The 15,333-nt window shown below is 32.6% G+C and overlaps 2 protein-coding genes across 6 annotated transcripts in view; one reads left to right on the plus strand and one right to left on the minus strand.

The window, feature by feature from the left end:
* The window catches only part of LOC112032261 (probable plastid-lipid-associated protein 10, chloroplastic), a 30,562-nt gene extending 26,000 nt beyond the window's left edge, over nucleotides 1–4,562 (plus strand). For both annotated transcript variants that reach the window (XR_010627984.1, XR_010627985.1), the window contains one exon: nucleotides 4,333–4,562. The gene's annotated coding sequence lies outside the window, so the exon portion shown is untranslated. The remainder of the gene's footprint in view (nucleotides 1–4,332) is intronic.
* On the minus strand, nucleotides 806–13,471 carry LOC112028927 (uncharacterized). 4 transcript variants are annotated; one of them, XM_024061619.2, is made up of 14 exons: nucleotides 12,815–13,471; nucleotides 10,733–11,050; nucleotides 9,751–9,930; nucleotides 9,187–9,322; nucleotides 7,872–8,206; nucleotides 7,030–7,159; nucleotides 5,963–6,091; nucleotides 5,757–5,801; nucleotides 4,969–5,048; nucleotides 3,920–4,016; nucleotides 3,725–3,814; nucleotides 2,680–2,733; nucleotides 1,277–1,342; nucleotides 806–1,150 (listed from the first exon to the last, which is right to left on the minus strand). In XM_024061619.2, exons 1-14 carry the CDS (start codon nucleotides 13,258–13,260, stop codon nucleotides 998–1,000), a joined length of 2,259 nt encoding a protein of 752 aa, XP_023917387.2. In that variant the 5' UTR covers nucleotides 13,261–13,471; the 3' UTR covers nucleotides 806–997. The 4 variants fall into 4 exon arrangements, 3 of the variants coding, with proteins under 3 accessions (XP_023917387.2, XP_023917388.2, XP_065626958.1); XM_024061620.2 differs by lacking the exon at nucleotides 5,963–6,091; XM_065770886.1 differs by lacking the exon at nucleotides 1,277–1,342.
* Between the last annotated feature and the right edge of the window lie 1,862 nt (nucleotides 13,472–15,333).

Below are 15,333 nucleotides of genomic sequence, written 5' to 3' on the forward strand. Positions count from 1 at the left end.
GATCAAAATGGACCGAATTGAATCAAAATACACTGGAATGAACTGAAATGCTACACTGAAGTGGCACAATATATAACTGCGTTGTAACAACAAATGCTACTCTTTAGCTTTAAGATATTAATCGATTCTTCCACTTTCCCTCAAGCATAGAAAATTGTAAATTTGATTATTTAACTATTATGCTAAAACTATCACTCACGTGTGACTAAAAGAAAAGAAGATCTGAATGGTTGCCTTACATATCATAATCATTATAATATACTCCCAACTAAGATTTATCCATTTTGAAAATTTAAGATCATTAACATAATAATGCATTCACGCTCATTAAATCCTAATTTCAACATTTTTTTAGAAATACGTTTTAAGTGTAAAATTTGAAGAATGTAGGAAACTCTTATTGGGATTGAGAATTTAGAATGTAGTCCTCGAAAAATTAAGTTTATGGGTCTGGATTCAACTTTATTGTATTAATTTCTCAACTTATTTACTTTTTCTCCACATGGAACTTCCACTCACACACATGTTAATCCCTTCAACTCAACTCTAATGAACACATGGAGATTCAACTCCAACACTGATTTAATACCAGTGGCTGCATAATGGGTCAAAAACTAACCCTACATTGGGTTTTCATTATAATGTACAAATTATATAATAAAGATGTAACCATCAAAAACTTTCTACTATTGATGTAGTCCATTCGGAAGCAATTTACTCCTTCTGATACCCCTATAGAAAGAACTTCAAAATTTACATGAATTTTAACACCCTTCTGCCACCTCCCAAAAAAAAAAAAGAAAGAGAAGTATAACACCATATTCTATTATATTTCACCAAAATTTGATATTTGACAGCTACTGTAAAAATGGATCCTACATATGAAGAATCAAACTTAATTGAGCAAACTTATTTGAGGGTCTAGGGGAGAAAAGGTTCGAGCTGCAGGGTTAGCAGCATGTTGTAATTATCTCTCAAAAAAAAAAAAAAAAAAAACTTATTTGAGCAAACTATTCCAAAGTTCTTTGAGCGCCTCATATGCCTTTGGACATGGAACAGCCTGCAGTCTGTTGCTTCCATCAATAGGAGTTTCAGTTGCTAAGCCCAGCCTCAACAATGTATTAATTGCCTTGTCAATTGGCATTTCAACCTGCAAAACTCAATTATCACAAAAAGCGTATAATCTTTCTTGGTTTTTGTTACTTGTCATATTTATGGATCAAAGAATACATATGGTCAGCATTGCCGGATGGCCATAATGAACTCATTTTGTTACCTTTATTTTAAATGCATCATACATGAATCTCTCACATTTGTCCCCAACTCTTCGGCGACAAGTGACCTGCATTTAACACATTTTCTAGGTGATCTACATGACCGAAACAAAGCTGTAAAACACTGGCAGTAAATTTACCCTATGGACTTCAGAAGAGGCATACATTTTTGTTAAACCAATGGAAAGCTTGCTTCTAGATTTCCAGTACCAGTACAAAGACCTCAATCTGTTAAAAAAGTTTTTTGCACTACTTAATTGATTTTTTTTTTTTTAATCTTATTTTTCTGATCAAACAAGAAAAAAAAATCTATTTTAATTCCTGCCTAATATGCCTTCTCCCATAATTATCCTTGATATTTATGCATATAGAATAGGTAATGGAAAATGCTAATGTTACTATTGATTTGCTACAAAAAAAGAAAAAGAAAAGGAATGATATGATAATGAATATGATTGCTGCCACTTCAATTAAAAAATAAATAAATGTCTAAATAACATCTTTGTTTGTAAGGTTACGTATAAAGTAAAATTTGTAATATCTTTAACATCATTCATAGGTAATTTGTAACACTTTTTTAGGAATCATTCAATTAGGATCACAGTAAGACCACTCAATGTAAAATCTTAGGTCATAAGGACTATAGGACCTTTTTTCTTGAGAAGTCATTAGGACTAGCACTCTTTACAATTTTAGTAAATGTAAACTTTTTAGTTTGAGTTTACTAGTTTTACATGATATATTTCCACTTTAAATAGATTATTCATTACATATGTCATTTGAACACTTTGATCTCCAATAGTAACTTGAAACATATATAAATTGTTGAGCAACTTAGTTTTTCACCGTTTCCAATATGTTTTCCCTTTCATCTATGATCAAACTAAAATTTTTAAATAAATCTATTCTGCATTGTCATGAAATAATTGAAATATGAAACAACTAAATACCCTGCATAAACAATGAAATGTGCAAGTAGCAGCTACAAGAGTGGTGTATGCCATTAATGAAGCGTATAGGGTCTGTTTGAATATAACTTATTTTGCTGAAATTAAAAACTGAAAACTGAAAACATTGCAGCAAAATAATTTTTAAACATGTGAATAGTGCCGTGGGACCTATTTTAAATGAAAAAGTGGCTGAAAAGTGGAATTTGTAGGACCCATGAACAGTGCATGGGTGCACTATTCACAGTGGACAAGTCAAATGTTGCAGCTAAAAAAAGAAAAAAATGCAACATTGAAAACGCAGACTTGAGATAATCTCTATCCAAACACATACATAGTCAAAGATGATTTTACTTTACTATGCACAAAAAAAAAAAAGTAGGTTTACAAACTCCTATAAAGCTTCCTGATCATATAGGATATAGTAGAAACATTAAATTGAGATAGGGAAGGCAAACCTGGCCATTCTCAGCTTTGAGCAGGATTGCATAGGCCAAAATGGCTTCCTTGTACTGCATATAATGCAAGGGGGAAGAATAGTTATTCTTAAATGTTGGCATAATCATCAATAGGTAAACTAGAAGCACAGAGGAGATAAACTTTGTTCATGTAGAGTGTAGAATGGAAAATGTTAAAAGGATTAATCTCATTCTAACGAGGTGCAAATACTTAAATTTAGAGAGAGTTTCTAAAGTCTAAAAGGAAAGAATATACTAAAAAATTTTAAGTAATCTCAAAAGAACTCTTTTTAAATATACTTTTTTTTGTGGCCTTTCTACATTGAAAAAGCCTTTTCATAGGGGCCATAGAACTTAACCAGAAATTAAGACATTCCTAAACAAAAGGACACCATTTTGACTAAGAAAATATTCCAAAAACCTAAAAATCTGGAAATTAAATTAAAAAGTATAAAAAATTGACCCTCTAGTTTTGTCCTACATCAATATTTGTCCTATGTTCATCAAAATATTTTTCACATTAGTCATACTAAGGCAGGTACTTTGCTTGTGTTTGGTACTCTGTTAGACACTAATGCTTCTTTAAAATTAAATAACTAAATGTTACTCATCACGATTACAATTATGAGTTACTTTAGTAGTCTTCTCAACTAGACCACATAAAACAAGTCATATTTTTAACATTTTATAAAATCAACCATTCTGCATTGCAGTATAAAGGAAGAAATATCCCTTTACATGGCTAAATAGGACTAAGTATTTAGTTGGTATCAGTCACCACTGGCAAACTTTAAGTCAGCTTGATGCTGAAATGAAGGCCTGAGAAAATAGCAGGTGGCCTAGTAAGGCTTTAGAAAATGACAGTGTTGTAATAGATAGTAATCAAATAATTGCAATCTGAGATGATATGATAAACAGCAGTGCTAAAAGACAACTGATTTAGAACCTTGCAATGTTATAACATACTCTAGCCCCAAAAAAATTTTAGCAAATAAATGCTGTACAAGTTTGAAAAATAAATTAATAAAACTAAAATACTTCTTACTTGCTGCTGTTCAGAAGCATCTAGAAGAAAGTGCACTGAGCCAAAGCCACTTGCTAAGGTTTTCTCATAAAGGGTCTTGTTGACCAATAACTGCAACAAAGGCTTCTTTTAGAACATTATTTATATAACTTAAATTGAAAAGATTTAGATCATAATCATCTTCAAGACAGCATGCGATGCATTGAATTGACTCACTTGATACCTATCCCATGTCTGCTTGTAACCCAGAGCTACGCGAGTCACATAAATTATAAGAGCACTTATAGCAACCACATCAAGAATTACTGCTGATCTGACATAAAATGTAAAAACAAAATTATACCAGAAATTTCTCAAAGAAAATTGAAAAAGAAGATATTATTACATGCTACTATAAACTAAAAGGAATCAATGGAAAAACAACGGTACAAATTTTCATAGATAGATTTTCACTTCATTAAAGAACCAAAGTAGTCAATAAAAAAGGATATAACATAGGAGAATGGAAACAATATCATTATATAGTAACCCTGCTCTACAGAAAATATTGTTGGGGAAAAAAAAAAAAATATATATATATATATATCCCAGTGTTCTTTTGCTAATAATCCTCCTTGAACTTTTGCCAGGGTCACTATAGACAAGGTCCAGTTATGAGATCAGCATTGTGTGTAGACTTTTGCCAATTCTGTATGTTTAATAAACTCTCTCGAATATAATGTTTCATTACTCTGGGAAAACAATATTGTCTTCTAAATCCCTTAGAAGTAATGATTAGAAAAAGCAAAGGAAACCAAGTGCATGTGTAAATAACAATAAAGAAAAGATCAAATAACTGCAATAAGTTCAATTCAAAGCACATGTTAGAGGTGAATGATCAAAGCATGATATATGTAATCACCATGATCACTTTTAATGTTTTAAAGTAATATATATATATATATATATATTAATTACTTTAAAACATTAAAAGTGATCGTGGTGATTACATATACAAACAATGCTTTATTAAATTTGGAAGATACTCAAAAGGATTTAAAGAAAATGACCATTGGTGAGAGACAAATGTTAAAAGCAGTGTCTAGCAAGTAATCCTTATGCCTAAGCTTGTTAGCCTCTTATGACAATTGATACCTTAAGAATTCATAAGTATTCCATGAGAAGTTAATATAAGAATCAATTAGACTTTCTATCTGCAATATACTATTTGCTGCCATGTTAGTAAAATTCCAAGAGCAATTTCAAAATATCTAAGAAATACATACGGAGAAGATGAGATGTTTTCAAATTTGTAGTTTATGAAGAATGCCAAAAGTCCCACAATTGTGGCAGCATCCAAGCGTACCTACAAGTTCACAATTCCTGGACATGAGGCTAGAGATTTGAAACATACTTTTTGTCAAAAGAATTATCTCATTAGTATTTTATAAAAACATTATCAAAATTTGCAATACAGGTATGACTACTTGATGTGCATGGCTTAACCGGGTATGTATTAACCAGGTAGATTCTTTGGTCCAACACCCACTACCCACTATTGTTATATCTGATAAAGTATGTTGAACAACTTTTCTGAAATATAAAAACACTTCAATGAATATGATCAACTCAGATGCATCTTACAACAAATCTTAGCCATAGTTCTTGGCTAAGGTAGTGAAGGATTAGGGTGGGGTAGATGTAGTAGCTCTTACCATCAAATTTTACAGAGTTATGTCAGCCTTATTTTCCATTTGTTTTCAGGCCATTCAGGCTTCTCAGCGCTCAGCAGAGCACTCATTGCTTAACAGTTTATTCCATATTAACAGTAATTTATATATATTAACATAGATTAAAACAAACCCATTCTAGCAAATTTTGACAATACTATTTACTTGATATATATATATATATATATGGCCTTCCAATAGATAGCTATCATCATGTCAAGGATGCAAAGGAAAATGTTACAAGCACTGCATGCAGATTCAAAAATTTTTTACACATTTTTTTGGTGGTATTTAATTATAAAAACTTCTAAACACGTAATGAAGATTCATCCATCCATTCATACCGTGTCTATGATACGGAAAGATAGCTTTTTGTGGGGGAAGATGACCTACAAACAAATTTGACAACAATGTGAAAATTCACAGGCAAACATTTTCAAAATTACAAAATAAATAACTATGAAAAATGGTAAAAAAGCACAGGAAATCACATGAGACGAGCCTAAAATATTGGACATTAGATAGACATTGCAGTCTCAGAAGTATTTACTGGTAAATCCGGAATAGGAATCCTTTCAAAGATCTTTAACTGCAATGGTGGAACCTCAGGTTTATTTTCAGCATCATTATTGCCATCTTCCTCAGTATAAAGTAAAATCAATTCTTGGAATGCTGGCTCCTAGAAAAGGCGCAAGCGATTAGCATAGATTGCTAATTCATATTGGCAATCCCTAGAACATTATATTCCTTACAAGACAGCTGTTATTATAGCTGACAAGCTTCATAATGCAAAATGAATACATATAGAAAGAGGGGATCATAATTTGAGTCAAAGTACATACAGGGAAAAACAAATGTTAATATTGGACTAAAATGACATGAGAAGGAAAAATTGTGGTAAGACCTCAATCATTGCTGTCCCTAAAATTAGGAATAAGGACTAACCTGCAAATTTTAACTGTATCTGTAGAAACGATAGCAAGTGTAAAGTCTAAGTGATATAGAAATAAAAAGATGGAGACATATAAGTTCATAATTAAAAAAAAGGCAGATATAGTTATGAGTATAGTGACAATGGAAACCCTAAGCTGCACTATAATACTTGGATTGGATCACTTTTCAATGAAAAGAATAAAGTGATTTCTTTAGAACTCTACATTCATCTGTGATTACTTAGCTCACGCAACTCTGAAATAATTTATTTGTTATAAAATATAATAATAAAATAAGAAGAAGCATATCTTATTATTGGAACTACTTAAAATTACCCAATATCAATAATAATGCTTTCTAAATTTTGTATTTTTTACCACCATTTTTCTTATGTCCTCTTTTCCTTTATCTTACAAATTCCAGCTTATAATTTTCATTCTTTTTAGAACAATCACCATCCCATCCATTGTCCTTTATTCTGAATCCTTATTTCTCTCTCAAAAGACATTTTAATATTTTGAAGCATTCTGTCTTTCTTTTCATTTTTATTTTAGTATATACGGAAGATTGATTAACCCAAATGGGCAAAAGGTAATCTTGATATCTTAAGTGGATTATCCATAACGAACAACATTAGAGACAACATTTTCGATAGAACTAGAACAGGAGAGATATGGGGAATACCTGGAGAATTGACTGAGAGAGAAGAATAGAAATAGAAGTTTTAAACTTCTTCCAAAGATCATTTCCACAGTATTTCCTTGTAGCAGGTCTCCATATATCATTAAGTGATATCCTTGATAAGAAAATAGGCCTGGGTGAACAATTCTTTTGTTACTTGGTCATTCAAAGGTTGCTTTTCACTTAAATAGCATCTGATTAAAAAGAAACTTCAGAAAACAAAATGCTAACATGGCATGAATATGCAACTACAAAAGAGCTTCAGTTCCCAACTAATTTTTGGTCCAACAAAATTCTCAACTTTCTAGCTCTCTGTCTTTGCATGTAAATGCCAACTTTTGAAGTGCACTCATATTTGTACTATTAGTTCAGCAAAAATAAGTATTGACAGTTTAATTTTCTTAAATCAATCCAAAAATGAAATTCTAGAAACTACAAAATAATTTTATTCTCTGAACTCTGAGAGAATCCTAGACCCTACCCCACCAATGGTAGCGTGAACAAGGAGTTAAATACAGAACCTCCTTAAGAGATAGGCACTCTAACAGAAATAGATCTTCCATTTTTTTTTTGGGTCTGTAAATGCAGCAATTTACATGAAAATATCTTTATCTAGTGAAAGAAACCAAGTATAATTAAGGCCTAAGACTCTAATTTTAAACTGCAACACTTATGTTAATTCTTTGTTTATTTTAAGGAACCCAATATTTGGATAGGTTATTCTCCTTAACAGGATGAAAAGCAGCAAATGAGAGGCCAACATGATTTCAAATAATTAAAAATAAAATAAAAAATAGACCACTACAGCCACATTATGAGAAGAAAGGGATTTAACTGGTGCCAACCTCCTGTAAAGTTCAGGAGCATTACTGTCACTATCAAGCTCATGCGGTGTATCAGGTGTGGGTGGAATTACTCCACTCCATGAAAGCAGTTTCCTCAAGAGCCTTCCACGAGGACCAACTGGTGACAAAATCCCTTCATAACGACTTACCGCCCTCTGCGCTGCCAGCCAAATAGGAAGGTCTGTATCTGATAATTGATCCACTCCTAGCTGATCATCAGAAGCATGTTGATTATTGAGAAATAATTGCTGAAAAACTGAGAGCTCTTTAAGCCAAAGCTTTGTTCTCTTGGTCCACTCTTGAACTTCTTCTGTCTGACTAGCAGTTCTCAAAGCCTGTTCTACAGCAGAAGAGATAACATCCGTCAAAACTAATATGGACAATGATTGAAAAGAAGAGCACAAAATGAATGTTTTTAAGAAACTAAAAATTTTAATTGCATCAAAGCAGAAATTAATATCAATTGGAAAGAACCTACAGTTCCTTTTCAATGTAAAAGACCTTAGGAAGATTGTTCTGACTCATCAGAATTAGTTTCAGACATTTAGTGCTTATCATACCAAACTCGTTTGAAACTACTAACAAGCCATGCGGTTCATTATGCAGTCACATTTATCAGATGCATTTAACATTTGAATTATACGGTTTTCCAAGTCAGGTCAATATAAAATTATGACAGGTGCTGTAATCATGCAAAGACATATAATTACCTTACATAAGCAACCAAAGTAATATGGTTTCATGCAATGACATAAAAGAGTTTTGCCCAATCTATGGAAATTCTACGGATAGGTCAATAGAAAATTATGACAGACAGTATAAACATACAAAGCCATATAATATAATTAGCTAAGATAAGTAACCAAAGTACTATGGTTTCAAGTAGAGACATAAAAAGTGTCTGCCAAATCTATGGAAATTCTACTGATAAGTATTCAACCAAGTTAAAAAAAAAGGTCAGTATTCATCCCTGAAAAAGTTCTATATGTGAATAGAACAGTTAAAAGGAGAAAAAGATTAAAATAGGTAGCACTGGGAAGTTTCACGGACCAGGGAAGCAGAAAACAGTGACAGCATTTTAAAAGCTCATTCCTTGTTAACAACCAAATTGCACATATGTATCCATATGAGTATGTTGGTAAATGTAAATGTGTATAAATGCCAGTTTCTAATTTTATCTTTTCATGCAAGATAAATGCCAAATTAATGTATTATCTATGAGATTTACATATTCAAGAACCATCAAAAAGTTTAACCATGAGACTGCCTCATAATGGAGGAAACTAAAGTTAAAAAGAAAGAAAAAAAGAGTTACCTCATTTATCCAGGTTCCAAGTTTCCCTAACGGTTTTGATATAATGAAAAAAATTCCTCGCAGAAGTTTGGATTGTATGTAATCCAGTTTTTCAACAATTAGGAGGCCCTTCTGCCTCTCAGTTGCATAACCCCGCCTGCAAGGAAAATTGATGACATGTTAGATTTTGTAGAATTCTAGCAATGGTAAGTCCAGCGCACAAAAGTGAAGTGATTGGATTCTAGCAATAGTAACCAAATCTAGCCAATTTCATCAGCTAAAAATGGATTTGTTAGGTAGCTCAGATACCACAAGGTATTTACCATAAGGAAGTACCCTGGGCACTTCTCAGTATAGTTCTAGTTAAAATGTTGGTCATCAACTCAGGACTTAATGCAATCATTATAATATGTATTATGTCTTAGTGTTTCCTGGATTTAATTATTAGATTGCAATTATGAACCATATACTCTTATGGTATATAATTCATAAAATAACAGCTATACCATATTTCATGATTTGGCTTGTTCAAATTTCTTGTATAATGAAGACAAAAGCACCATATTCAAGAAAATATAACATCACCTGAATATTATTGCATTGGACTCAGACGCTCTCTTCCAATCAACATATATTGGCAAAGTAAGGAGATAATCTGTGTTAAGTGCAGATGTCAACATCAAATCCCTAGCTGATAATTCTTCAAACTGAGCGTCATGAAGAAGTTGCATAAAAGCACGCTGGAAACGAGTAGCAACAGCAACTCTGTGAACAAATTTGCACTATAAGTTCAATATACCTGAGGGATGAAGCTGAGCAACAACTAAAATATCATATATGTTTACCTGAATATAAAAAAACAATACATCATATAACCATCTAACATCTAGGAAGCCTTCATATATTCTTACAAAAAAGTTTCAACAAAATAAACATACTATGAATAAACAAAAATCAAATCAGACTTATTGTAAATATCACTTTCCACATAGAATTATTGTTGTAATCTCTTTAAAATGATTCATTCACTTTCCTGGAACGACAAAAAACTCTTATACAAATAATATATCAATTTGAAATATTTTTTTCCTCCTTTTGTTGATAAATCTGCTGGTGCACATGCACGAGCGCGCACACACACACATTCTATAGGTTGCCATATATCTTGCAGGCATTCCCTTCTTTATTGACCTGCAGTATCAATGTTCTTATTCAAGCTAACAAGTTATTTCTCGGAGCTTTCATGTAGATTTTAACATTTTACACTCAAATTACCTGTAGGCCATGTTGCATCATTTTAAAATTTAATAGTTGAGACACTGAGGATATCTGCCACATAAAAGGTTTTCAAAGCCCTCACGGTGCCTTACCCTGGCCTTTATTGCTTTAAAATTATCTCCTTTATTTGGCCATTACCATAAAATAAATAAATAAAGACTCCAGCTTATGCAGCAACCGCAAATTAGTACCCAATTCATAAAAAACTTATTTCAAGCAATTCATAAAAGAACTTATTTCAAGTCAACTAGAAAATGGTCCAATGTCTTCAAGACAATTTGTGACAAACCTGGACCCGCTATCAGAATATTTCTTGACAGATTTGTCTGAAGAGCCCAAGAAATTTCTCAAGTCCAGACTGTTGATGAAAGAAAAAGCATTATCAATTTTGATCTCTTCCTCCTTATATCCCTCCATGCTCCCAATTCCATTAATGCCATCCCCAGTTGACTCAGTCTCCTCCTCATCAGCAACAAGTTCTGTGTCGGAAGTAGCTGAACCATCATTATTTGTTTCTTCTTTTTCTATGGAACGAGAATAGGAATAATCAGTGCGCATTTCTTCTAAAATGTTTTTGTGTTCAGCATGAAGAATGGTGTCCAAGCACCTGCAGTTACATAAAAATATGAAAAATTTGCATTTATATAGACACAAAATGACCACAAAATTTATGTTCAAGCAGAAAGATGCTTCTGGTTTGATTGTTGGCCAAGTATTTGAACTCTTGGATATACCATGGTGAAAGGAAATCTCAAAAATTGGGATACATAAATAAGCAAGCACAACTGGTGTTTGGAGAGGTTCTGCATATTGTGAAAATGTACAGAATGTATATGGAATCTGGTGAAAACAACACCCTCACACTGATGGGTAGGGTACCGAGCATGAGAGAGCATGGAGTCCCAAAAATAAAGAAAACTTTTCAGTTAAATGTTCTGACCAAGCTATGGAGGAAAACATGGGGGAGAATCTTTGGCATAAACTGGCATGGAGCAAGATCAGGATAACAATGTATAGTTTCATATATGGAAGGGGAAAGCAGCTGCTGCATTACCATACAAGTGGGAGCAGGGAATAAAAATTTGAATGGCTCATAATCACTGGAAGCTTGGTGATGTGATCTACCATGTGCAGAAAGTGGAATTTTTGAGGAGAAATATTCAGAGCAACTACTTATTATGTAATAATTAGGAGAAATAAAAGCGTCTTTACAAACACTGGAAGACTGGGAATTCGGCCTATTCACAGGCCTTAATCCATTTAGCTAAGAGCAAAGCTTAGTTCATCAGAGTTGGTTCAAAACAACCCTGGCAATGGGGCTTTCACCAATAAGCGGGATTTTTAAAGCTGATTCTAGCAAAAGGTTGAGATTGTTTCTAGACAGGGAAGAGCCACCTAAAAGGGGTTAGAAACTTCAGAAAAATGATCTCCTCACCAGAATAAGAGTGAGTGAGGAGGCATTCTCAAAATTTTAATTAGAAAAAACTGAAACAAGCAAAAAAGATAAAGGTATCAGGACTATTATGAAAGCAATGAACTTCAGCATGAGAAAGAATCGTTTTGTGAAAGAAATAAGACAATAAACGGGTTTTATTGATATTTTAAGCATTAGTCAAGTAGTTAGTTGTTGCTTCTCCTGGCTATGAGTGTGAAGGTATCAGGCAGTTTGTTGTGCTTAATTATCATGAACAGAGGCTTCTTATATCTCATGCACAGTGCTTTAGATGGTTCAGATGATCTTCTCCCTATACAGTCCTTTTCTGTCCAATTTTTTAGAATAATAATTAAATGATAAGTCTCACCCCTTCCTAATAGCTTAACTTTTGGGATAAGTTGTATTTTATCATGGTATCAAAGCCCGCTAATTTTGAGTTTAAACTCTGTGTCCACTTTATCTCCCATTTAAAAAGTTGGGAGAGTGTTAGAATACTGTTTAAATAATTAAATTTATTATTTTTTAATAGCTTAAAATTTGGAGACAATTGATAATTTATCACATTTCCCAACTCCACCAATCAAGAATAAAAAACAAAAAGATACACAATATCTTCTGCTAAGCAAAAACACAGATAATCTATTCATTCTAAATAGCTCCCTTATATTGTTTTGTGTGAATCCTTGTCTACATCCATACATACATGCATATGCTGTCAGTTAGAAAAGGGCTGTATTTGACTGTCTATGTGAGTGAGAAGCTGGTTAATCAGTGAAATTGCAGAAAAGTTCTATTCAATTCATGTTCTTTTATCTTTGATTGACCAAATATGCACCACAATCAGCTACACACAGCAGAAATCTCTCTTAAACACACATACACTCGCAAACCCTGTACAATACTATTAAAGAAAAAAAAAAAAAATTGGGGCCTTACGATGAGAGAAGAAGAAACTGTTGGGTATCACCATCACCATCATCTTGCTGAGACTGAAGCATCTTCAAAACAATAGCGTCTAACAACTCAGCCTTTGAAACCGGGATGTACTTCTGCCTCGGTACTTCTATTCTCGAAATAGAAACTCCTTCTTCTTCTTCTTCTTCCTCCTCCTCCTCCTCTTGTTGTTGTTGTTGTTGTTTTTCTTCTTCTGGGTCATCTTGTTTTGGTACAAAGTCTCTCTTTTTCTTCTTCTTCTTCTTTGTTGGTGTCATTTCGATAACATCGTCAGTTCTGGACTCCATGGGTGGTTCTGTGGACATTTCTTGAAACCCAGTGAGAGAGGAACATCGAATTCTGATAGAACTAGAGTGAGGCTTCGTTAATGAACGGTGTGAGACTGAGACAGCGCAGAGGCTAGTGAGAGCTTGCAGAGAAACTGACATCAGAACCAACCACCAAACCCAGTTGAGAATTCAAGAAGAAGAAGGAGGAGGAAATCTTTCTGAGAGTGGTGGAGGTGGCAAAGCTGTGGCTACAGGTTTTTATGAGAACTGAGAAGCATGGTTAATTAACGGCTAAAGAGTACAACGTTGTTAAGTGGAATTTCATTTTCGGATAAGGAAAATTTTGTGTCTCTGGGTGGGGGGAAAATTGGCTATAGCAAACTTTTCTACCAATCAAAATTTATTTTTTTATTTTTTATTTTTTATGATGCCAAACTGTACTATTAATACTACTTTAATAGTACAGTTAAAAAAAAAAAAAAAAAAAGTACGGTTTGGCAGCCTGAACATTATAAATTTCTAAAAATATATGAACTTCTGGTTCTAATCCAATTATAAGTTTATCGCTGTGTTTGTTAGAATAGTTATTCAATTTTGTAATTGCGTGTAAAATTATGGAGAAAATGATTTTTTACACTTCCTATTGCGCGTTCTATACATGTTTCTTTTGAAATCATGTTTTTAATCACGTTTTGAAAACACAATTTCAGTTAAAATTGAAAAATAGTGAAATAGTATAATTTTAACTAAAATTGTGTTTCAAACATATGATTTCACCCCACGAATTTAGTTAAATTAGTAATTATAGTTCATAATCGATATTTCACAATATAAAATAGTCTTTTGATAAGATAGGAGTCTTGGAGGTACGTAAACTAATAGAGAAGTACATTTTTTTTTTTTTAATTCTTTAGGTTTTCTTATCTTTAAATTACCATGCCATAATACACTAAACAATAAAAAAGTCAATAAAGTGGACCTATAGATATAATTTTACAAACTCAATTGGTTAAGAAAGCGTATTGTGTGTAGTATAACTTACCCCATCCTCCCTTAAAAGTTACCATGACTTTTGAGTAGAGTTGTGGTGTGCATTTATGTTAAAATTCCTTTCCTTCTCTCCTATGTGTGTGTTTGTTTCTCCAAAAAAAGAAAAAAAAAAATTGGGTTATATATATATATATATAAATCTATCTGGGTTGTTATAAACTTGTTAGGTTTGACTGGATTTGACTGAATCTTATGCATAAATGATCCACTTAAAAATTTGAACAGGTTTAAGTGTTGGGTTACTAGATTTTTTATCCAACCTGATGTACGGTGAGTGTCCAGTAGAGAAGGTATGATTCTAAACTTTGTCAAAGAGTGCAATACAAATAAAATGAGTTTTATATAAGTAATTAGCCTAAGCCCACAACCTAATGGTTGCTTTAAGAGTCATGCTCAAAGTAGAGGAGTGGGGTTGTAGACTTGTAGGAAGCTAATTTTAATTTAAACACAAGATCACCAGATGGGCCTGACTGATGTGATTTGGGGAAGATGTTGGCTAATCAAGCCGTAAATTACCCTAAAGAAGACGGTGACAAACAAAGTCGACCTTAATGCGGACCACCCAAATTTATGAATAATCTAGTGCTCATGATTTAGAAAAACTATGTCTCTTATATTTCAACTTTAATTAATACTCAATTACTCCTACGGTTTTTTATCATAAAGTCTATACACTGATGCTGTAAATAAAGTCATAGAAACCAACCCTTCATTTGGATGTCAAAAGGAACGAGAAGAAAGGAAAATGAAATAATATAAAATAAACACCAAAATTACATTTCTTTTCATGAGCATTTGAGCATTAATTTTCCTTTGAAAAAAAAACCCTTCTTCCAGCACCAAACTGTTGCCTAATACTAATTGACTAAGCTATTAAGGAAAATATCTTCTAGAAAAAAAAAATATATATGATAAAAATCATATCATTCTAATCCTCAACCTCCAGTCATAGTAATTCAGCAAAAAAAAAAAAAAAAACCATCCAATCATAGTCTGTTAAGCGGACGAAGTAAAAAAAAAAAAAAAAAAAAACCCATCCAATCATAGTCTGTTAAGCGGACGAAAAAAGCACCAAAAGATATGGTAAAAATGAAATTTTATTTATCTTTATAAAAATAAAAAATAAAAAAGTAAACACATATGTGCATGTATGCAGACAATCCAACCTGAATCATCTCACAT

Source organism: Quercus suber, unplaced genomic scaffold (genome assembly GCF_002906115.3).
Source record: "Quercus suber isolate HL8 unplaced genomic scaffold, Cork oak 2.0 scaffold_37, whole genome shotgun sequence".
NCBI classification, from domain to species: Eukaryota; Viridiplantae; Streptophyta; class Magnoliopsida; order Fagales; family Fagaceae; genus Quercus; species Quercus suber.

What these genes read in the sequence shown, in the direction of transcription:
- LOC112028927 (XM_024061619.2), bottom strand. Translation starts at nt 13,260, where the DNA reads ATGTCAGTTTCTCTGCAAGCTCTCACTAGCCTCTGCGCTGTCTCAGTC. An exon ending in TATTCTGATAGCGGGTCCAG is followed by an intron (nt 9,931 to 10,732) that starts GTTTGTCACAAA and finishes ATTTGTTCACAG; the next exon opens with AGTTGCTGTTGCTACTCGTT. An exon ending in TTGGAACCTGGATAAATGAG is followed by an intron (nt 8,207 to 9,186) that starts GTAACTCTTTTT and finishes GCTGTAGAACAG; the next exon opens with GCTTTGAGAACTGCTAGTCA.